The following is a 23,486-nucleotide window of genomic DNA, read 5'->3' on the forward strand; positions in this document are numbered from 1 at the left end:
TCTTCACTTCCACAGTTGAAAGTTTCTGGGGTTTAGCTCAATGCAGAGTAACAAATAGCATTTAGCATTAAACACTACCACTGCATGAATATACATCAGATATGATTATGGGTTTTACTAGAGAGACAAAATCACTCAACTGCTTCCAAGATATCATGAGAGCCAGTGTCCTTAGAAGTGATCCATAAAATCAACACTAGGCTCTCCCCAAGCTAGAATCACTGCTGTCCTCTCAAAGTGTGTCACATGTGGAAGCCCTCACTCTGAGGCTCCTGAGCCAGGCTCCTGCCACTTGGTTCTTCTTGGAGCATAATCTGGTCAGATTATAAAGGAGGAGAAGCAATCAACTTCATTTTCCTGGGGAATCAAGTCTTAATGAGACTCAAAGCTCTAGCCAGACTGAGAATATAACTTGGAGCAAACTACGTCACTTATTTGGCTTTACAGACAAAGCTTAAAACCGAAAATAAAAGGTTGGGGAGGGACAGAAGATTAAACCAAGGGTCAGCAAACATTTTCCGTAAAAGGACACATAGCAAATATTTTAGGCTTTCTTGGCCACATAGAGTCTCTGCCGCATATTCTTTGTACGTTTTTTATAACCCTTTAAAAATGTAAAAACTATCCTTAGCTCTCAAAGTAAACAAAAACAGGCCAGAATTTGAAAGATTAGACTCCAATGCTAACCTAGGGTTCTAAATTGTTCTCTGTGGAGAAATCAAATTGGGCAATGAAAGAAACTCCAAGAGACAGACAACATGCAAGAAGGTCCTCACAATAAGCACTTGTGGGGGGGCGGTGGCCTTGGTCTTGTTCTGTGGTGGTTTTGTCATTCTTTACCACAGACACACAGCCTCAACTGGAAGTTTCTCATCCTACCTAAACACAAGGATCTTGTCCCCAAGCTTCACACTTTCCTCAATCAGGTGGAAAAGCAGTACCATCTTGGGAGAGTTTTCTAAGACTCCAGTCTGGTAATTAGTCAGAAGGTCCTTGGCCTGCAAGAGAGAAACAAGGCAGCTTGGAACAGGTGCAAAGTCAGATCACTAGAAATAAAATTCTTTCCTTCCAAGGCAGCAGCTCATTGGCCACCTTTGTAATTCCATAAAGAGACCCTAGCCGTGCATCCCTACCCTTTCCCCAGGCAGGACTTGCACCACCCCTTCTCAGCAATAGTTTATGGTTCCTGAAGGATCTGTTTGACTTACCCATTCATATGTGACGATGTTGTTGCCTCGCTCCTGGAAAGGGTTGAAGCCAACGCCCTGTAGGAACTTGCTATTGGTTGCCTCTCCCACTGAGGAAGCCAAGGGGCTATCCTCCCCCTTGCCTTTTGTTCCCTGTGGTGGACAGCGGGTACTGGTCCCCGCAGAGCCAAGTTCTTCCACATCTAGGTCCTGCTCATTGGCCAAGCTCTCCTTCTGAAGGGCTTCATACAGCACATCAGGGTGATTCCAGATCTGAGGTTCAAGGAAAGGGAGAGGGGACACAGGACAAAGAACAATGCAAGGGTGTCCCAGGAAGTCTGGAAACACATACTTGCTCAAACACACACGTCCCACAGTAAACACTGTCACACCAAAAATTAAAGTCAGAGCCCTTCACAGCCAAAGAGCCTGCATATTTGTTTTCATTGCCAGTTCTGGTCACCATGACACATGAATGGGAGCATTCATACCAGGAGCCATACCAGTAAGTATGTTTGCTACATAATCAAAAAAGCTGTCACAAGCCTTTTTGACATTCTTATTCAAATAAGAGTAAGAATGTTCCAGTTTCACAGTGTGGCTACAGTCTGCTACTGTATAAAACTATAGACAAAAATGTATCTGACTTATAGTAGATCAATCACATATCATTTCAGGGAGTATTCCTAGCAAGAGTTGAGAACTCCCAGAAGAGAGGAAAGGAAGAAGGAAGGATGCAGTGACACCAAAGCATCATCACAGAACATGTTTGCCTTAGTTTCCTGGCCTTGACCCAGCACTGTGGCTATAAAAGAAATATTTGGAAACCCCTCCTAAGCCCAGACACATACGTTCTGCTGACTTATCAAAGCAGTGGCCAATTAAGAATAATACCTAACAGGTCTGCTAAAGAGTAGCCAGAGGTAGAGGTACAAAGTCAATGAAACAGGTCCCTCAACAAAAGAATGAAAGCAATCTCAATATGATTAGTATGGAATCCAATGGAAGGTATCCCTAATAACTTGTCTAAGCTATATATCTCTTGAATTCTGATTATGCTAGCAGTCAAAAACACTGCCCCACAGTATTTTTCCATTATCCCCCTTGGTATAACAAGTTGTGCAGCTGAGTTGCACACTGCAGGAAGCATCAGTTATATTACACTGTGTGAATGGCACCCCCAGGAGTTATGTGGTACACAACCAGCACCTCTCTCCTTAGAGCCCCCAAACCTCCAGTGCAGTGAACTGAGGTGGCCCCTTCTCACTTTATTCTTCCTTTATTGAAGACTCTCAGTAGAAGTAACTCCCTTGGGACCATGTGTATCCTTAGTACCCATCTCAATCTTTCCTGAGGCCCCAATGCACCTTGCAACACACGCAGAATGCCTTAAGGGGGTTCAGCCCCAGCCAACCGCTGCTACCACAGTCCCGGAAGCGATCCATGAACTGCGTGTACAAATCTCGCTGGATCTTGGAGAGCCGCACAAGGATCACATTTTCTTCCTTGGCAGGGAGATGAATCTTCAGCACAGTGTGGCCTCTCCTACGGAGGCAAACAGATCAGAAATGGCAAGGTAGTGTGGCCAGGAGGGGTCAGAGCAAGATAAAAACAGAGCCTTTTGCACTCCTACCACACCTCCCTCTTGAGGATGTCAACATGCACTGCAGCCTTGCAATAATGCAGAGCGGTTCAACAAGCAAGAAGAAACTCACCTTAAGGATGAAAACTAACACTAAGAGGCAGAGTGACATGTCCCAGGTCATGTCTGACTGCATGACAGAGACAGGGGAACCTGAGGTTCTTACTTTAATTTAGGCTGCCTCTCTGAGCTTTCGCTCCATATGCCATCTCAACAAGGAAAAATGAGGGATCTGCTTTAGACTAGCCTAAGGTAAGTCAGCAGAATGGTACCTTTTTCTTGCTTCTCTCAGCAAGAGAGGTGTCTCCAGTACCTTTAAAGGTAACTTTTGAGAGAAGCACTTCTAGGCCAAACTTTCAGAGAATTGAAACAGTGGATATCCACCATCTGCTAGCTTGTCACAGGAAGCAAAGTTTTACTACTGCCTCAGGGAAGGGGCCCTCCTACTCCAATATCCTATCCTATATAACAGGCTTGGCATGCCCTTGGCAACAGGGCCCTCTGAAAATTCAGGAAGCAGGACCCTGAGGATGGCTCACCTCTGCACAAAGCCCTCCAGAAGACTGTGCAAGACATGGCTCCGGTACCGCATGAGGCGGACATCCTGAGGTGTGCTGTCAATACATTGCCCGTTCAGGATAGGGCGTTCAAACATGTTGCTGAACTCCTGCCGGGTGCCAAGGAAGTCTGGGCGCACAAAGTCCACCATGCACCAGTACTCAATGAGGTTGTTTTGCAGAGGGTACCCAGTCAGCACCACCCGGCGGCGAGAGCGGATATTCTTCAGAGCCTGTGAGGTGCTGGCCTGGCAGTTTTTGATGCGGTGTCCCTCATCACAGATTACTACATCAGGGCCAGGGCGGCATAAAGCCTTCTCAAACTCTAGGGAGGGAAGAGGATCTGGAGTCAGAGGGTGACAGGGCCTGCTCTTAGTCAATAATATGAGAAGTAGGGGTGCACCCTGGAGGAGACAGAAGAAATGAAGGAAGCAGGAAGCAAGAGTCAGCCCCCCTTTGGTGAGAGGGTGCCAGCCATTCAAGCTCCTGGATATGACTGGTATGACTTGGTATGACGCTAATCTGGCAGTTCACTCTTGCAATAAATATCCCTTTCCCCTGTTCCTTTCCTTACTTTGTTTTTCTTTATGTGAAAAGTATAACTGACTTGCATTCCTAGGGCTTGGACCAACTGGGCAGCACAGAGAGGGACCTTACAGAGTGCCAGCCTAGGATTAAAAATGCATCTGGATGAAACCAATGGGAATAATCCAGACACTTTAGTGGGCTCTCACCATTGCCAGAGTCTTGACTCCATCTGAAGGCTGGCTGGTAAGAGCTAGCTAAAGGACAGGGTCTTCCCGCAGTTATTCTCCAGTCATTGCTAAATGGCAAATTCATCCCAGCTCTACCATAGAAGCAAACCTAAAACAAACATAATCTCATAGATGAAGAGACTTATAAAGTGAAATGGCCTCTGAGCCCTTAAAAACTTTCTTTCGCAAATGAGCAGAGGCCCCTTAGAAGATGGAGTAGAATTAGAACTATGACAGGAATGGTTTTCACTAAAAGCAACTGGGATACATTCTTTTTTATAAATTCACAAACAATAGTATTACTACTTTGTCTTTATATTAGTGATTTAAACACTTTATATTTTCTTCATGCTTTCTCAGAACATCTCTAGAAAGTGGTAAAGGAAATGGTTACTATTCCAACTGTTCTGTGAGAGAAACAGGGACAGACGAACAGAGGAATAATCTCCCCCAAGCCAGTGTGTGGCCTGGCCTAACCATAACTGCACAGCTGGCAGAGAAAGCAGTACCTTCTAAGAGCCATTGGAAGTCATCCTACTCATCTTGGGAACCAGGATTTTTGATCCATGATAACAATTCACATCAATAATGCCCTTTACATCTGACTAGGTGCTATTAGTAGACATGATTTCTTTTTTCGTGAAACACCAACAAGAGTATTCCTGGGATAGGCTGCCCACCTCTCCGAAACTCCTGCTGCCGATCTTCCTCATCTAGATCAATGATGACTGGGTGAGAACGTTTCTTGGTTTTCTTCGGTCTACCTGTGGCAAATGATTTCTTCAGAGTGAGGAGTCTGTACATCTCGTACCCCATCAGTAGCACCCCACCCTCTGACACCCAATCAGCCATTACTTTAGCACGAGATGCCATCGTCCTGCAAGGTAAACAGAGAAAATTGTGTGAGATGTGAATTATATCTCAAGAATTATTGTTTCCACTGCTCCCAAGGAAGAATTGCTCACAATCAAAGCTGTGTTGATGTACATTCAGAACTTCTTATTACCAAAGATTTCATGTGGCAGCAAGCACAGGGCTAGCTAGCCTACCACCCAAGGACCTCCCATCATCTCAGAGAAACTAATTGCACTCAGGATGAACCGGATCATTGATGGTGGTTAAACAACAAGAAACATAGCAATTCAACTACATAAGGCAACAGAAAATGAAAATCCCCTTGGATATTCACGCATGACTACAACTCAACATTTGAAGGAGCATTTCAATCCCATGATAAATACAAGGTCACAGAAGGAAGGGCAACATTCTGCAGTTTACTTGCCTGGGCTCAAGTGAATAAAGAGCTACAAACAGTAAAGAGGAAAGAGAAGAGACCAGATGACCCTCAGTAAGTCACTCCACTTCCAAACACCAGAGCCCTCACTGTATTTCATTGATTGCATGTGGACTAAAAGTCCTGAAATCTAAGAAAGCAGAGCAACCACCTGTGAGGTCAACTCATCATCTCCTCATTTTTATGTGTGTGTCCAAACATCACAAAAGGCACCCTCTGCAAAAAATACAGTAAGTCTACCTTCTCAATTATCCATACCAATGAGGGGAAAGGTTAGCATATAGAGCTCGTTTGTTGAACCAAGAAATAGCTTTAGACTTTTGGAAATCAGGTTGACTTTATGGCATACATAGATAGATAATTTTATTTAAATCTAAAACAAAGCGAGGCTTACACCTTTCAAAGCTTTGGGAGTTGTACCATTAAAGGTCAACTGCAGACCAGTGCCTAAAAGAAGTGACTAATGATTAGGTTTTTAAGAAAAGTGAAATGTAATAAGTAAAAAATTAGACAGTAGAGGCCAGGCACGGTGGCTTACGCCCGTAATCCCAATACTCTGGGAGGACGAGGTGCGTGGATCACCTGAGGTCAAGAGCTCGAGACCAGCCTGGCTAACATGGCAAAACCCTGTCTCTACTAAAAATACAAAAATTAGCCGGGCATGGTGGTGGGCGCCTGTAAACCCAGCTACTCGGGAGGCTGAGGCAGGAGAATCACTTGAACCCAGGAGGCGGAGGTTGCAGTGAACTGAGATCGCACCACTGCACTCCAGCCTGGGTGAAAGAGCAAGACTCCGTCTCAAAAAACAAACAAAAAAAAATCTGACAATGGAAAGATCCATTGTTTCGTGTTGAATTTTACTACAATATGCATGGGGAAAATATGACCATCCCCACATATTTTTCAAGATATAAAAGCCTCCTAAAGCAGAACACAGGAAATTTCTCAGGCTACTTAACTCTGGCTTTCCTGAAAAGCTAGGTAGAGAAAAAAATGAGTAGCAAGAACAGAGAAAGTGACACATCAAGAAACCAAAACAAATCTGGATGCACAGGCTACATACTCAAAGAGACTGCCTTAACATCAGATCCCGGACAGAAGTCTAAAAGGAAAGGGGCAGAGAGGAAAGGGCAGGCCACCTACTTGTGCTCATCATTCAAGATGTGAACTTTAAAGAACCGAGGCTGGACTTCTTCAGGCTTGTTGTCAGCCGGGAGGGCTTCAGGAGGTGGAAGCCACATGTTGAACTCTGCCAGCCAATTCTGAAGAGTATTAACCTATTAGAAAGCCAAGTCCAAAAAGAGAGTTTTATGGAACAAACTCAGAGCTGAGCTCATCAAGCCTTTTGGTGCCCAGTAAAGGCATTAACGCAGAGCTCTTCAGAGGAGTGACTTAAGTGGTGCCTTCCCAAAAACTCTTACCGGCACAATGGCAAGGACTGTTTTGGCTGGCGTGTGGCGGAAGAGGACATCGACGAAAGAGATCACTTGCAAAGTTTTCCCCAGACCCATGCTGTGGGCCAGAATACAGCCAAAGCCACTGCTGGTCTTAAACCTCTCCAGGGATTCCACCAAGTTATCATAAAGGAACCGGATTCCGCCAATCTGACAAGGGACAAAGACAAATGTCAGAGGGGCTCAAAAAGATGAGGGCTCCAGTTTTTATTCACTTTGTAATTAGTAAGAATTAAGTAAATGAGAAGGCATTATAATAGATAGCAGGTGTGGATGGCCATAGAAGATTCCCTGTACCTTGACTGGTCTATTTGTTGGTGACAGTCCTCTTGGAAAAAACAGAAAAGCATTTACTAGTACAGTGTAATGCCCCATGTAATGCATGAATCAGTAGTGTCAAATTCCTGACAGGATCTTTCAGTCAGTCTGGTTTCCCTCAGCGTTGGGAAGCTCACCCTCTTAAGGCAGCCCATTCCATAGGAGTAGTTTTTTTTTTGTTTTGTTTTTGTTTTTGTTTTTTTTTTTTTTTTTTTTTTTTTTTTGAGACGGAGTCTCGCTCTGTCGCCCAGGCTGGAGTGCAGTGGCCGGATCTCAGCTCACTGCAAGCTCCGCCTCCCGGGTTCACGCCATTCTCCTGCCTCAGCCTCCAGAGTAGCTGGGACTACAGGCGCCCGCCACCTCGCCCGGCTAGTTTTTTGTATTTTTTAGTAGAGACGGGGTTTCACCGGGTTAGCCAGGATGGTCTCGATCTCCTGACCTTGTGATCCGCCCGTCTCGGCCTCCCAAAGTGCTGGGATTACAGGCTTGAGCCACCGCGCCCGGCCTTGTTTTTGTTTTTGAGACAGAGTCTCGCTCTGTCACCCAGGTTGGAGTGCAATGGTGCGATCTCAGCTCACTGCGACCTCCCATCTCCCAGGTTCAAGCAATTCTCCTGCCTCAGCCTCCAGAGTAGCTGAGACTACAGGTATGCACCACCATGCCCACCTAATTTTTGTATTCTTAGTAGAGACGGGGTTTCACCATGTTGGCCAGGATGGTCTCAATCTCCTGCCCTGGTGATCTGCCCACCTCGGCCTTCCAAAGTGCTGGGATTACAGGTGTGAGCCACCACGCCCGGCCTGTTAAAGAGTTCTTAAGGCTGGGCTCGATGGCTCATGTCTGTAATCCTAGACCTTTGGGAGGCCAAGGTGTGCAGATTACCTGAGGTTGGGAGTTCAAGACCATCCTGGCGAACATGGTGAAACCCCGTCTCTACTAAAAATACAAACGATTAGCCGGGTACAGTGGCACACAACTATAATCCCAGTTACTTGGGAGGCTGAGGCAGGAGAATCATTGAGCCTGGGAGGCAGAGATTGCAATGAGCCAAGATTGTGCCACTGCACTCCAGCCTGGGCTACAGAGCGAGACTTCATCTCAAAAACAACAACAACAGCAGCAGAGTTTTTAAGCTGAGTTATGCACAATAGCCAAAATATGTAATCAACGCAAGTGTCCATCAGTGGAAGAAAGGATAAAGAAAATGTGGTGCCTATGCACAATGGAATATTATTCAGCCATGAAAAATGAAATCCTGTTATTTGCAGCAACATGGATGGAACTGGAGGTCATTATGTTAAATGAAACCCGCCAGGCACAGAAAGACAAATATCACACATTCTCACTCATGTGGGAGAGCTAAAAAAGTCAATCTCATGGAAGTAGAAAATAGAATGGTAATTACCAGAGGCTGGGAAGGGAGAGGAGGGGGAGGAAGAGACGTTGGTTAATGGGTACAAAAATACAGTTACTAGGTCAGGCACGGTGGCTCATGCCTGTAATCCTAATGCTTTGGGAGGCCAAGGCAGGAGGATCACTTGAGCTCAGGAGTTCAAAAACAGACTAGGCAACACAGTGAGACCTCATCTCTACAAAAAAATTAAAAATTAGCTGGGCATGGTGGCATGAGGCTATAGTCCCAGTTATTCAGGTTGAGTTGGAGGATCACCTGAGCCCAGGAAGTGAAGGCTGCAGGGAGTCATAATCACTGCACTCCAGCCTGGGCGACAGTGCAAGAGTCTGTCTCAAAAACAAAAAGTTCTCAGCCAGGCACAATGGCTTACGCCTGTTATCCCAGCACTTGGGGAGGCTGAGGCGGGTGGATCACTTGAGCTCAGGAATTCAAGATCAGCTTGAGCAACATGGTGAAACCTCATCTCTACCAAAAAAAAAAAAAAAAAAAATTAGCTGGGTGTGGTGGTATAGGCCTATAATCCCAGCTACCTGGGAGGCTGAGGAGGGAGGATCACTTAAGCCAGGGAGGTCAAGGCTGCAACGAGCAGACATTGTGCCACTGCACTCCAGCCTGAGCAACAGAGCAAAACCCTGTCTCAGAAAAAAAAAAAAAAAAAAGGTTCTTAATTGTAAACTGAGTCAATGTCTGTCTTCATGGAACTTTTACTCACCAGTCCTGGTTCCAGGGTCTGGATCAACACAAACTACTCTACTCCCTCCTAACAGAAAGTCCCTCCATCTTCTGACTCTCACATCTCTTCTAGATACAGACCTTCCTAATCAAAGCACTGCTCGCCAGAGACCACCTCAGTCATGGGATCCCACAGAAAGAGGCTCAAATTATTAGGTCAAGAGATCCACTGCTTTCTACGGGGTAGGGCAAACCTGAAGCTTGTCTCTTCCCTTTCCCCATCCCTTCCTATTCATCAGGAATCCTGAACCATCAACTGCTGGAAGGAAGTAGCAGGTCTTTTCAATAGCTGAACAAGCTGCTCTTGGTACCAAACAAGTACTTCACAGGCTGTGACGCTAATAACCACCAGCAGGCAATGTTCATAACAAGGAAACAAAAAGGAAAAGGAGAAACAGTCAAGGTTTGCTGTACCTGATGAGGTTTCACAGCCCGTGCCAACTGTGGGGCAAGGAAGACATTTTCCTCCTCTGGAGGGTGGTTTAGGTTGACAAGGACCCGCCCAAGGGCATCACGCTGGTTTAAGACATCATTGACATGGGTGCCACCCTTCTCTTCTTCCTCATCGTCTTCACTGACAGACTCACTGCTGTCCACAATATGCAGAGTGTCCTCCTCTCCAGAGCTCAGTTCTATCACCTCTGAGACAGCAAAAAAAGCAAAACCAAAAATCCAGGGAGTGAAGATAATTTACTGCACACAGTCAGAGCAGAAGACTACAGAAACTTAAAGTTAGAACTTCTCATCACTTATTAAAATTTTGACTTTTACTATTTCTCTCTTTCAGCTCAAGTTAAGACAAGCAAAAAACTTATATTTACCAATGAGACACAGGGAAATTAGTCAAAGCCACATCCCAAACTGAATGAGGAAGGACTGGACTCTTTTCAAAGTACAGTCAATCTCAGCATGAACACCAGGTCGGGAGAAAGGGAGGCACCTGGTTTCATCTTACCATCTCGACTGCTTTTTTCATCCTCACTGCCACTGCTACTGTCCAAACAAATGACTTCCTGGGCCAAGACCCGAGGAGGCAGTTGGGGACCATCACTTGCTCTTAAAGCAATTTCCTCTAGGAAAAGCAAAATGGAAGGGAACGATGTCAAGACCACATTTGGCTCTAACATATTTCCCAAAACAATTCACCACCCCTTTTCTTTTATAGCTCTCTTGGGAGTATCCACCAAGAAGAGAAACAGAGCCCATCTCAAAAACCTCAGCCCTCCTTCCAAATTCCCTTTCTCTACTGGTTTTTTCTTCCTGCTATCCACCTGACCACTAGAAAAGGTCCCAATCTTTTGGCAAGTTAAAATCCAAAGTTATGAGAAAAAATCTAGATAAAAACCTATTTAAAGAGTACATTTTTATTCATTTTAGCTTTTTAGATGATTTTCTTCTGATTGTGTGCTCTCAAGAAGCTGAATGACTTTAAAGGATTCCTGAGAGGCCACAATCATTTTATTTTTATTTATTTATGTATTTATTTTTGAGATGGAGTCTCACTCTGTCGCCTAGGTTGAAGTACAGTGGCGCAATCTCAGCTCACTGCAACCTCCACCTCCCTGGTTCAAGCTATTCCCCCTGCCTCAGCCTACTAGTAGCTGGGATTACAGGTGCACGCCACCATACCTGGCAAATTTATTTTTTTTGTATTTTTAGTAGAGATGGGGTTTCACCATGTTGGCCAGACTGGTCTCAAACTCCTGACCTCAGGCAATCCGCCTGCCTCGGCCTCCCATAGTGCTGGGATTACAGGCATGAGCCACAGCGCCCAGCCAAAAGGCCACAATCTTATTCCAGATCTGCTTTTGACCACTGTGTGCACCTAGGGCTTCTTCCTCCTGAAGCAAAGGGCCTTCCCTGCCATGTCCACTGCTTACCAGGGAGGAATTCCAGCGGAACAGTAGGAATAGGGGCTGCATAATCTTTCCTCTGCTGCTCCAGGCGCTTCCTTCTTTCCAACTCTTCTTGCTGTGCTGCTTTGGTAACAGGCTCCAATTGATCCTCCCGGAGTAGCTTTCTAAACATTCACATAAGAGACAGCACTTGGGTTCAATTAAGATTTGGGCAATGTAATGGCAAGCTAAAGAGAGAAATAGCCATTGCTGATCTCAGAGAGTTGAGGCAGGAGAAAGAGAAGCCACATCAGCCTCACCACACCCATGCAAGGAACAGCATTAAAAAAATAGGACATCAAGCTCAGATGGCTCTAGAAAAACATACTTTCCATATTATTTAACTCCCTGACAGATGCCCCTGCCAACTCATCTCTCCACATAACAGATCAAGAATAAACTAGAGTAATATTTGATTCACAAAGCTGAAAAGCAGTATTAAAAATAGTGTTGTTGGCCAGGTGCAGTGGTTCACGCCTATAATCCCAGCACTTTAGAGACTGAGGCAAGTGGATCACCTGAGGTCAGGAGTTCGAGCCCAGCCTGGTCAACATAGCAAAACCCCGTCTCTACTAAAAATACAAAAATTAGCCAGGTGTGGTGGTGCACACCTGTAGTCCCAGCTACTCAGGAGGCTGAGGCAGGAGAATCGCTTGAACCTGGGAGGCAGAGGTTGCAATGAGCCAAGATTACACCACTGCACTCCAGCCTGGGTGACAGAGTGAGACTTCATCTCAAGAAAAAAAAATAATAATAATAGTATTGTCATGTAGAAAAGAAACTAGGATTGGCCGGGCACAGTGGCTCATGCCTGAAATCCCAGCACTTTGGGAGGCGAAGGTGGGCAGTTCACTTGAAGCCAGGTGTTCCAGACCAGTTGAACCAACATGGCAAAATCCTGTCTCTACTACAAATACAAAAATTAGCCAGGGGTGGTGGCGGACACCTGTGGTTCCAGCTACCCAGGAGGCTGAAGCACAAGAATTGCTAGAACACGGGAGGTGGGGGTTACAGTGAGCCGAGACTGCGCCACTGCACTCCAGCATGGGCAACAGAGACTTTATCTCAAAAAAAATGAAAGAAAAGAAAAAAAAAAAAAAGAAAAGAAACTAAGGTTACAGGGATTTTATATTATTTTCAAACTCAGAGTAATATTTCAAGTTGTCATTATTGTTATTCTTTTTTAAGTGGAGGCAGAAGGAGAAAAAGATATCACTCATTTCCTTTCAATGGCACATATTGTTATTTGATAGAAGGAAGAACTGTTGGGGATTTGGACAGTTAAAGAAGTTCACATTTTTGCTCTTAGAAGGAGCCTGCTTTGGGTCAGACAGTCCTCTACCATTAGAAGTTGACATCTAAGAAGATGAGAACTCAACTTGTAAAGTCTTGTTTTGAGACATAAGAAAAATAGAGGAAAAACCGGAAAGTCCAGCTGAGAGCACCTTATCATCTTTGGGCTGCCACCTGGGGTCTCCAGAGAGTAGAACACCCTCCCACAGTGGTCAAGGCCTTTCTCATTCTCCCTACAGTCCTCTGAAAGCCCAAGTCCAGTGATCCTGAGCTGCACCTTCACTATTAATGGAGACACACACCTGACACTTTTCTCCTTTGGAGAGAGAATTCTCCTTCCCAAATCAGTCTTTCTGCTATTGACAGCCTTAAGATGAAGGTAAAACCTCTATTCCCTTCCCTCTCCTCTTACACAGAGCACAGCTCACCGTATGTTTCTTCTCATGTGGGAGGGCTTCTGAGCTCTCTTCTTTTTGGGGTCCTCTGAGACTAGGTTCTTGCCTTGGTGGTGCCTAAGCTGCTCTGAAGGCTCAGACTGAGATGAGGTAGTTGAAGTGCACCGCGGTGGCTGCTGCCCATCTTCTCCCAACTGGGCATGCTCAGTGCCACACATGCCTTCCAGGGATGGGTCTGAAAAAACAAAGGGAAAGACATTGCTTTACAGGGGTGAGGGGGAATGAGTTTTGATGCCAGACACACTGGGTTCAAATCTCAACTCAGCAACTTATTAGCTGGGAATCTAAGGCAAATTATTTATATCTCTCTGAACATCAGTGGATGTATCTACAAAATGAGGATAGTGAGGCCCATACCTCAGAGCTATTGTGAGGACTGAATAGTGTGCATGCCTAGAACCAAGCCTGGCCCAGAGTAAGCCCACAACAAATGATAGCCATCACTCTTACTATAGTTTAGTGCTATGATCAGAGTGAGGAAGTTTCATGGCCTCAGAATGCTCAGAAAGGGACAATCTGAGCAGCCAGGCTCCAAATATAGCTCATAATCAGTTGTACGACTTTAAGCAAGTCCATTCACCTCTCATCTGCCAACAGGGACAATATTACTCCTTTCAGTGTCGTAAAGCATTCACTCATTCAAACTTGCCAGTCATTTCATGAGGGCTTATGGCAAGCACTATCCTAGATGCTTCAAGGGATATTTCTAAGACTCCTTCCCTTCAAGAAGTTTAGAAGGTTTTGTAAGACTCCTTCCCTTCAAGAAGTTTGTGTTCTGCTTAGGGAGACAGGGCATGTACACACACAGACTCAACATGGCAAGGTGTGCTAAATATCACAGGAAGGGCAGATCAACAGATATAAAGAACTTTAAGGTTGACGACATCACAGGAATTTGACAGACACTAATACATGTGATGATCATGCAGGAACTATATGGGAGGTAAAATGTGAGTCAGGCCTTGAAAGATAAGCAGAATGTCTAAAGGTAATACCTTAAAAGATAGTTGGGGGCCGGGCGTGGTGGCTCATGCCTGTAATCCCAACACTTTGAGAGGCTGAGGCGGGAGGATCACCTGAGGTCAGGAGTTCGAGACCAGCCTGGCAAACATGGCAAAACCCAGTCTCTACTAAAAATACAAAAATTAACCAGGCATGGTGGCAGGTGCCTGTAATCCCAGCTACTCGGGAGGCTGAGGCAGGAGAATCACTTGAACCCAGGAGGCGGAGGTTGCAGTGAGCCAAGATCACACCACTGCACTCCAGCCTGGGCGACAGAGTGAGACTCCGTCTATTAAAAAACACACACAAAAAAGGTTGGGGGTCCAGGGAAGATTCCTGAGAGTGGGAATGTCATTTGTAACATCCAGTACCAGCAAGGACTAGAGTTGGAGTAGGCAGATCCATGTGCACACCTCTGTCCTCAGCCTGCTGAGTAGCATTCTGTTCAATGGGTAGACAGGCTTTGAGAGTTACATAGACCACAAGCCTGTCCCCAAATTCGTCAGAGCTTCCCAGACATAAGCACTACACAACCAAAAGGTCTTTCCCAAAGGTAACAGGAATTCAGAACTAGAATATAAATGCCAGAACTGAGGTGCTCTAGACAATGCCATTTGGATCTTAGGCAGGAAGGAACCAGGAGCTTTGTGGGGTTTTTCTGTTAGTTTTTTTTTTTTTTTTTTTTTTTTTTTTTTTGAGGGGTGCAGTCAGGGGGCTGGTGGCTTATTGTTTGCTTTTAACTATAGACTTTATTTGGATTTCACCAGTTTTCCATTAATATCCTTTTTCTGTTACAGGATCCCATCCAGGATACCATGTTGCATTTAGCTGTCATATCACCTTAGTCTCCCCTAAACTATGGCAGCTTCTCAGTCTGTTCTGGTCTCTCATGACCGTAACACTATTTTTTAGAGATAGGGTCTTGCTCTGATGCCCAGGCTGGGCATCAGTGGCCCAATCACAGCTCACTGTAGCCTCAAACTCCTCGGCTCAAGAGATCTCCCAGTCTCGGCCTCTCAGGTAGCTGGGACTACAGGTGCACGCCATCACACCCAGCTAATTTTTTTTTCTTTTTTGTAGAGACAAGGTCTCGATATGTTGGCCAGGCTCGTTTCAAACTCCTGGACTCAAGTGATCCTCCTGCCTCACATTTCCAATGTGCTTGGAGTACAGCCATGAGCCACTGCATCAAGCCTTACCCACTAATTTTAACATTCATCAATGGGTCTTACCTAGAACTAATTATTATTGTAGTATGTTAATGGTGGTTTTCTATTTTCCTCTTTCCTTCTACATTTATTATTTGGAATTTTTCTGTAAGGAAGAATTGTCCTATTGATTGATTGATTGATTGGTGACGGAGTTTCACTCTTATTGCCCAGGCTGGAGTACAATGATGCGATCTCGGCTCACCTCAACCTCCACCTCCCAGGTTCAAGCGATTCTTCTGTCTCAGCCTCCCAAGTAGCTGGGATTACAGGCATGCACCACCACGCCCAGCTAATTTTGTATTTTTAGTAGAAATGGGGTGTCTCCATGTTGGTCAGGCTGGTCTCGAACCCCCAGCCTGAAGTGATCCGTCCACCTCGGCCTCCCAAAGTGCTGGGATTACAGGCGTGAGCCACTGTGCCCAGCCTCCCATTTATTTATTTATTCAATTTTTTTTTCTATGAGTATGCAGTCAAGAGTCTTTGGGGTAAGAAACATTCAACCTGAGAGCCTTTGGTAAAGAGACGTCGGGCTGTCATTAAGTCTTGATGAATGAACCTGTAGGCTGATGTCCCTAGGCCAAAAGAATGATGTACCATGGGTCATCATCATCCTATGCACTCAGTCACTACTAAGAAATAACATATGGGCTGTCTCACCACTCACTGGCTGAATCAGGGAATCATGAGTATCCATGTTACTGCTCACCTTCCATAGCTTGGTATGGCCTCCTCCTTGTCATATTACTACTCCAGCTTCCTTATGGTCCCTTTCAGATTGATGCCAGATTCTAGAACAGCATGAAGTTCAAAACTAATGTTTGCTAAGAGTTAACATGGCATAGGGGTGCAGTAAGGACACTGGAACCAGACCGATGGAGTGTGAACTCCAGCTATGCCCCTTATTATACCTTTCTGTTCATGTTTATAAAGGGACTGGAGGAGAACAATTGTAGTAACCTCTAAGGGTTGTGGTGATTATTTTATGAGATAGCCTAAATTAAGAACTAAAACAGGCCAAGTGTGGCTCACGCCTGTAATCCCAGCACTTTGGGAGGCCATGGTCGGGGAACAGCTTAAGCCCAGGAGTTTGAGACCAGCCTGGGCAACATAGCAAAACCCCATCTCTACCAAAAAAAAAAAAAAAAGAAATTAAATTAAATTAAAATGAGCATGGTGGCATGCGCTTATAGTCCCAGCTACTCAAGAGGCTAAGACGGGAGGATTGCTTAAGCTTGGGAGGTGGAGGCTGCAGCGAGCCATGATCACACCACTCACTGTACTGCATGCAGTCTGGGCAATAGAGCAAGACCCTATCTCAAAAAAAAAAAAAAAAAAAAACGAAAGAAAGAACTAAAACAGTGTCTGCCACATAGTAAACACTACATTTAAAAAACAAATAAACAAAAAAAAAACAGCTGCTGCTTTTACTGTGACTACTACTACTCCAGGTATGAGGTATGGATTTAGTTTTTTACATTGCCTCCTTTCTCCCTTATAATAACTCTACAAGAGTTTTGCTCCCCTAATTCTAAACATGAGAATTTTTGCTCCCCTCTTTTTTTTTTTTTTTTTTTTTTTTTTTTTTTGAGATGGAGTCTCGCTGTGTCACCCAGGCTGGAATGCTGTGTGGCGCAATCTCAGTTCACTGTAAGCTCTGCCTCCCGGGTTCACGCCATTCTCCTGCCTCAGCCTTCTGAGTAGCTGGGACTACAGGCGCTGGCCAATACGCCCGGCTAATTTTTTAATATTTTTAGTAGAGATGGGTTTCACCATGTTAGCCAGGATGGTCTTGATCTCCTGACTTCGTGATCCACCCGCCTTGGCCTCCCAAAGTGCTGGGATTACAGGCGTAAGCCACTACGCTTAGACTTTGCTCCCCTAATTCTAAATATAAGACACTGAAGCCCTGAAAAGTTAAAAATACTTGCCCATGGGAATATAAGAAATAAGCAGAAAAACAGGAGCAGGCAGTTAAAAGTATGAGCTTTGCATTCAGGCAGTGCTGCCTTTAAATCCTGTAGCTCTATGTTTACAGACGCAACTTCCCTGAGCCACAGTTTCCACATCTGCAAAATAGGGATGTCAACGGTTATCTTGTGGAAGATAGTATTCTTCAAACCCTTGTCTGCCTAACGCCGTGGAATTCCATACTCCCAATCACATTGAACGGTCTGGGAGCATGCAAAGCTCGGGGGCCTTGGTCAGACATGCTGACATTTGTGTGAGAATTCAAATCTCAACTATATATTCTAATCAAAGATCAGAAATAAAAAAGCAAAGGGGGAAGCAGAAATGACATGTGCAAACTGCATCTTGTCACAAAATCAATGTTTCTTACACACACACATACTGCCTCCATGAAATTGTAGACTACACTTTCACGTTAAACCTCTCCATGTGAGACTACTACAAACCAGCCACTGTTGCCTCTCCTGCTCCCTGCTTTCAATTTAGCCCAATACACATATGAGCATCTGCTAGGTACCAGGCCCTGTGCCAAGGCACAGTGGAACAGACCACATGGGGAAACACATATGCTATATGGAAAGTGCCCAAGAGCAATAACACTTGAGGAAAAGACACCAAATCCAGGCTTACTGGCTGGGCATTGGGGCGCTTCCTTGGGAAGACCGAGACCTGGTCTTCAAAATGAAGGAAGTAAAGCAGCAATAGGAAGGACCTTCCAACCCAAGAACCACTTTCCTGTGCCTTTCCTAGAGCTCCGCATCCAAGGGAGACTTAGGTGAGGATCTAAGATCCTTCTCTGTATGCTGGTACAGAAGTCAACCCCAGTCCTGGGGAAGACTACTCCCAAACCTCTCCTTCCTGGCATTCTACTTTCCACTGTCCTAGTGTTTGGGTGGAGAGGGGAGGCTAATGTGGTTAGAGTAAAAGTGGACAGATGGGTGGGTCTCACATGTGGATGCCCAGGATGATTCACTCCCCTGCAGCAGCACTGGCAGCAACTTCCTTGGCCCTTAACTGAGAGAAGGTTTCAGGTAGACAGCTTTTGCTTTTCGAAAAGCAGAGGGGACATGGTCAAGAAAGGCATTAGACAAGAAATGCTCATGATGGGACACTGCAATACCATTAACATAAGCAAGAGGTTAAAATGTCACACTCCCTTCTCCATTACCACCGGTCTGTAGTAGGCCTACCACAAAAAGCCTCCCAAAGAAAGCAGAGCCTAGGGTGGCAAGCAGCACTAGGAATGTACTGTGTGTGTAAGCCTTGGCTCACGGACATGTTCTACCTGCTGAGGAAACAAAGTGCCATTGCTTATGTGCCCAGCCATACATGAGAACTAAAAGAGAAGTTTCAAAATAGAGCTCCAAGTCTGACTAGTTGCCCTCCCAAATTCACTAACCTCTTCAAACAGTGCTCTCCAATTTCCATCTGAAACATCATAGGAGAAAGTTCAGCAATTCCCTGTTTTCCTTTAAAAGAACTATCACTCTTTCAGGCCCCCTACCCCTCCAAAGACCTAACACTTCCACAGCATTTCACATAATACTGCTGTCAACTTCTTCCTACTTCACAGCCCTGAATTCTTCCCTCCTAAAAGGGGAGGCCATCAAATTCCTCCTCCCAAACAAACAGTTGGCTGGGCAGCAGACTCCCCAAGAGGGGATATCCACTGCTAAATGACTACTTCCACCAATACTGCAGCTTGGCCTACAACATACCAACTACACTTGGGGCTGGGTTGACACACTTCAACTTAGTGTTTTGCTAGGTCCTCTGGCCTGGTTCTGATAAAGTGACCCCTGATGCTCTCCTGGTCTTTTTTGTTTTGTTTCTATTTCACAAGAAAATTTATTGGGCAATCACTTGGAGAAACAGTTGGAGGCAAGATTAGAGAGTAAGCAGATAGGACAGAGTCAGAGAATAGAGCGCAAGTCCAGAGGGGTTTGAAATTGATCTGCTGGGCAGGGGGAACTTTTTGCCAACTGCTATATTTCCTTGTTCTAGCTTCTGCCTTGCGGAATGGGCTGTTCCTGGGAGGATAAAGAATAGAACCTGCTGACCTTTCAATATCACCAACAGATTTATTATCAAACATTCATCCCAAGTTACAAGGCTTGTGACCCAACTGTGAACTCCTGTCTGACATGGGGCTGAACATGGCCAAGTGCAGTAACAATTTTAAAATCATCAGGCACAGTATATTTAATTCTCATGCCTTATACAGACGATACATGTCTAAACCAGCTCCTTACCACCCAGCATTCTTTGAGTGAATCCTCAGCTTCTGGGTTCATCAACTACTTTTAGCTTATTAAAGGAATTTAGTTTACAGATGTGCTAATATTTAAAGCTCATTGTCATGTAAATCAATGTCTTTCAAGTGCTTCATTTTTGCTGTTTCATGATGATTATGGTTTTTACATAATAACAGATGCTATATCTTTAATAAACTATTCTTAATAATAAATCTATTTCAAAAATTCTATAATTAAATTTCCTTCAGTCAAAATGTAACTTTTCACTATGTGTTCTTTTTTTACCTTCTGAACACTGAATCAAGCGAATTTACAACCTAAGCAAAATAATTTAACTTCCAAAAAATAGCCCTTCCCCAGATTCTAGACTATAATCCATCAACAGTTACTGAGAGAAAAGAAAAAAAAGTTCAATAAGGAGGAAAAGAGACATGTGCTTTGACAGACAACAAATGTAAATTAAATTAGTATCTGCATAGCTTAAAAGTCAATGACTATTACCACCACAATTCAGGATTACAGAATCAGACCTAGTTGCAAATACCCCTGAACTTTCTCCTTCACGTGAGCCAGCTGTGAGCAGTAACCGCAAGAGTTATATAAACACCAAAGAACACTTATGTAAGTTTCTTGGGAATGAATTATGAACACCACCACTATAAATTTGACCAGGCAAATGAGTAGCTTTGAAAGAAAAATTCAATCCTACATTACATTCAATGAAGGCACAAGGTACAAACACTTCCAGGACTCTTTTTCCAGGGGTTCCATCTCTTCTCTCTCCTATGGTATAAAAAAGACTAACCGAACTCCTGAGAGATGCAATTTACCTATATAACAAACCCACACATGTACCCCTGAACCTAAAAGTTAAAAAAAAAAAAAAAAAAGACCAGTAGGACCAGGCCCAGTGGCTCATGCCTGTAATCCCAGCATTCTGGGAGGCTGAGGTGGAAGCATCACTTGGCCCCAGGAGTTCAAGACCAGCCTGGGCAACATAGGGAAACCGCCATCTCTACAAAAAATAAATAACAACAAAAAAAAATAGCTGAGCATAGTGTTGCAGGCCTGTAGCAACCCAGGAGGCTGAGGTGGGAGGACCGCTCGAGCCCAGGAGGTTGAGGCTACAGTGAGCCAAGGTTATACCACTGCACCGCACTCTAATCTGGGCAACAGAGCAAGATCCCGTCTATTAAAATAAATAAAAATAAAATAAAATAAAATAAAATGGACTCAAAGTCGCACCATATTTCTCCTGATGTGATGCAACTGGATGTACACACTACAACCTACGATGTATGTGTGCCAAAAACTCTGCACTGGAGCCTGAACACACCTTAAGATCTCACTCTTAGTTTATAAAAATACAGAGGACAACAGCAGAATGCAGTCGCTACAATGCATAATGCACAGAGACCATTGTTTAATCAAAATTCACTAGATATGCAAAGAACAGGAAAATATGATCCATAGCCCAGAAAATTCAGTCAAGAGCAATGTAGATAGACTAGCTGTTAGATTGCCAGCCAGGACCTTCCTGAATTGCTTACCTTCAGAAGCCAAGAGAAATAATAGTTTTAAGCCACTAAGTTTCAGGGTGATTTATGACACAACAGTAGTAATTGAAATAGAAATTTGGTACATGGGTCCTGCCACACAATAAAAAATTAAACCATGACATTGTATTTGAGATAAGGTGGTGAATGGAAAACTGGAAAGGCCATGAGGAGACCGGTAGTAAAAGCCTATAGGTCATCAAGGATATTGTTGGTAAAGTGTAAAGGAAAACATTAAAGGAAGCTGGAAAAAAAAAAGACAGAGACACATTGCACTGTGTCAGAAACTTTAGCAACTTTGTCACCTGCAATAATATGAAAAACAGAGATTGAATCCAGAGCAGGCCTATGAGACCTTTTGTTACAGTCTCAGAAATATTTAAGATAGTGCCTAGGCCAGGCGCAGTGGCTCACGCCTGTAATCCCAGAACTTTGGGAGGCCAAGGTGGGCAGATCACGGGGTCAGGAGTTCGAGACCGGCCTGACCAACATGGTGAAATCCTGCCTCTACTAAAAATACAAAAAATTAGCCACTCATGGTGGTGGGCACCTGTAATTCCAGCTGCTCAGGAGGCTGAAGCAGGAGATTTGCTTGAACCCGGGAGGCGGAGGTTGCAGTGAGCTGAGATCGTGCCACTGCACTCCAGCCTGGGCAACAGAGTGAGACTCTGTCTAAAACAAACAAACAAAAAAGATAGGGCCTCATAGACCTTTTCCAACAGATAAGAGACCTCCTGAAGATCTTAAAGGCATATCTAGCAGACCTTCTCCATTAAACAGAGCTTAGAAAAATCTTAGAGTTATCCCACAGCAGCTCCAGGAACTCCTTTCCCACCCACGTTCAAGGGAAATTAGAATCCACCTCTCAATTGGAGGAGTTATCAAGGTCAACTCTAGAAAAGCATGTGGGATAGAATATATTGTTGTATTCATCTATGGAAAAAAGTCTGTCATATTCCACTCTCTGGCCACAGTAACTCACATTCTTCTCATATGCAAAATACACTTCCCTCTCTGAAGAACCCCTCCAAGTCATTACAGCATCAGCTCAAAGTCCAAGATCTTATTGTCTAACTCAAATTGATGTATGGATGTGGCTCTCCATTGTAGTTCCTTGGATACACTTTTTAAGTATAGTTTCTCTTTCCTTCTTTCTTTATTTTTTCAGACAGAGTCTTGGTCTGTCACCCAGTCTAGAGTATGATGGCACAATCAATGCTCACTGCAGCCACCACCTCCAGGATTCAAGCAATCGATCCTCCCACCTCAGGCCCCTGAGTAGCTGGACCACAGACACACACCATCACATCTGGCTAATTTTGTAATAAAGATTTAATAAAGAAGGACACAAAAAGCTCAAATCACAAATAAAAAACCTGGTAAAATGTACTTCATCAAAATCTAAAACCTCTGCTCCTCAAAAGACACCGACAGAAAAAAGAAAATCAAGTCACAATCTGGCCGATCGTGGTGGCTCACACCTGTAATCCCAGCACTTATGGGAGGCCAAGGCAGGCAGATCACGAGGTCAGAAGATTGAGACCATCCTGGCTAACACAGTGAAACCCCGTCTCTACTAAAAAAAAAAAAATACAAAATATTAGCTGGACGTGGTGGCACGTGCCTGTAGTCCCAGCTACTCATGAGGATGAGGCAGGAGAAACGCTTGAACCCGGGAGGCTGAGGTTGCAGTGAGCCGAGATCCTGCCACTGCACTCCAGCCTGGGTGACAGAGTGAGACTCTGTCTCAAAAAAAAAAAAAAAAAAAGACATAAATCTAGAAACATGTGTGTATTAAGTATACATTATTTATTATATATTTAAAATGTGGTGTATTTATATTTTAGAGACAGAATTTTGTTCTGTCATGAGAGTTGAAGTGCAGTGGCACAATCATGGCAGCCTGAAACTCCCAGGTTCAAGTGATCTTCCTGCTCAAGTAGTTCTCCTGAGTAGCTGGGACTACAGGCAAGCACTACCACACCTAGCTAATTTTTAAATTTTTTGAAGAGACAGGGTCTCACTATGTTGCCCAGGCTGATCTCAAACTCCTAGCCTCAAGTAATCCTCCCGCCTCAGCCTCCCAAAGCTCTGGCCTAGAGTCACCACACCTGGCCTAGAATATATTTTTAAAGCTCTTACAATTCAGTAAGACTACACAGAATCCAATAAAAAGGGGCAAATGAGGAGAAACATACTTTACAAAAAGAGACATACAAATAGCCAATGAACATGTGAAAAGATGCTCAATATCATTAGAAAAATGCAAATTTAAAATATGAGATGACATTTGACACTCACTAGAATGACTAAAACTAATAAGACTGACCATACCAAGTGCTAACAAAGATATGTGGCACGTGGAACTCTCATACACTGCTGGCAGGAGTAGAGTGGTATAATCATTCTGGGAAACACTTTGGCAGTTTCTTATCAAGTTAAACACATCTATTATATAACCCAGCGATTCACTTCTTGGAATTTTATCTAAGAGAAAC

At 44.3% G+C, this 23,486-nt stretch overlaps 1 protein-coding gene across 2 annotated transcripts in view; it reads right to left on the bottom strand.

Annotated features, from left to right (window-relative positions):
* The window catches only part of RAD54L2 (RAD54 like 2), a 168,188-nt gene that overhangs the window by 59,053 nt on the left and 85,649 nt on the right, over positions 1-23,486 (bottom strand). The window contains exons 3-13 of one of the 2 annotated variants that reach the window (XM_025375386.1): positions 12,970-13,171; positions 11,234-11,373; positions 10,309-10,425; positions 9,768-9,994; positions 6,857-7,039; positions 6,579-6,712; positions 4,822-5,018; positions 3,369-3,711; positions 2,555-2,732; positions 1,209-1,460; positions 880-998 (exon numbers count right to left, since the gene is read on the bottom strand). In XM_025375386.1, the coding sequence (XP_025231171.1) occupies positions 880-998; positions 1,209-1,460; positions 2,555-2,732; positions 3,369-3,711; positions 4,822-5,018; positions 6,579-6,712; positions 6,857-7,039; positions 9,768-9,994; positions 10,309-10,425; positions 11,234-11,373; positions 12,970-13,171 (2,092 nt within the window). Of the gene's footprint in view, positions 1-879; positions 999-1,208; positions 1,461-2,554; positions 2,733-3,368; positions 3,791-4,821; positions 5,019-6,578; positions 6,713-6,856; positions 7,040-9,767; positions 9,995-10,308; positions 10,426-11,233; positions 11,374-12,969; positions 13,172-23,486 lie in introns of both variants that reach the window. The other variant, XM_025375387.1, reaches the window with a different exon arrangement.

This window comes from Theropithecus gelada, chromosome 2 (assembly GCF_003255815.1).
Source record: "Theropithecus gelada isolate Dixy chromosome 2, Tgel_1.0, whole genome shotgun sequence".
Taxonomy (NCBI): Eukaryota; Metazoa; Chordata; class Mammalia; order Primates; family Cercopithecidae; genus Theropithecus; species Theropithecus gelada.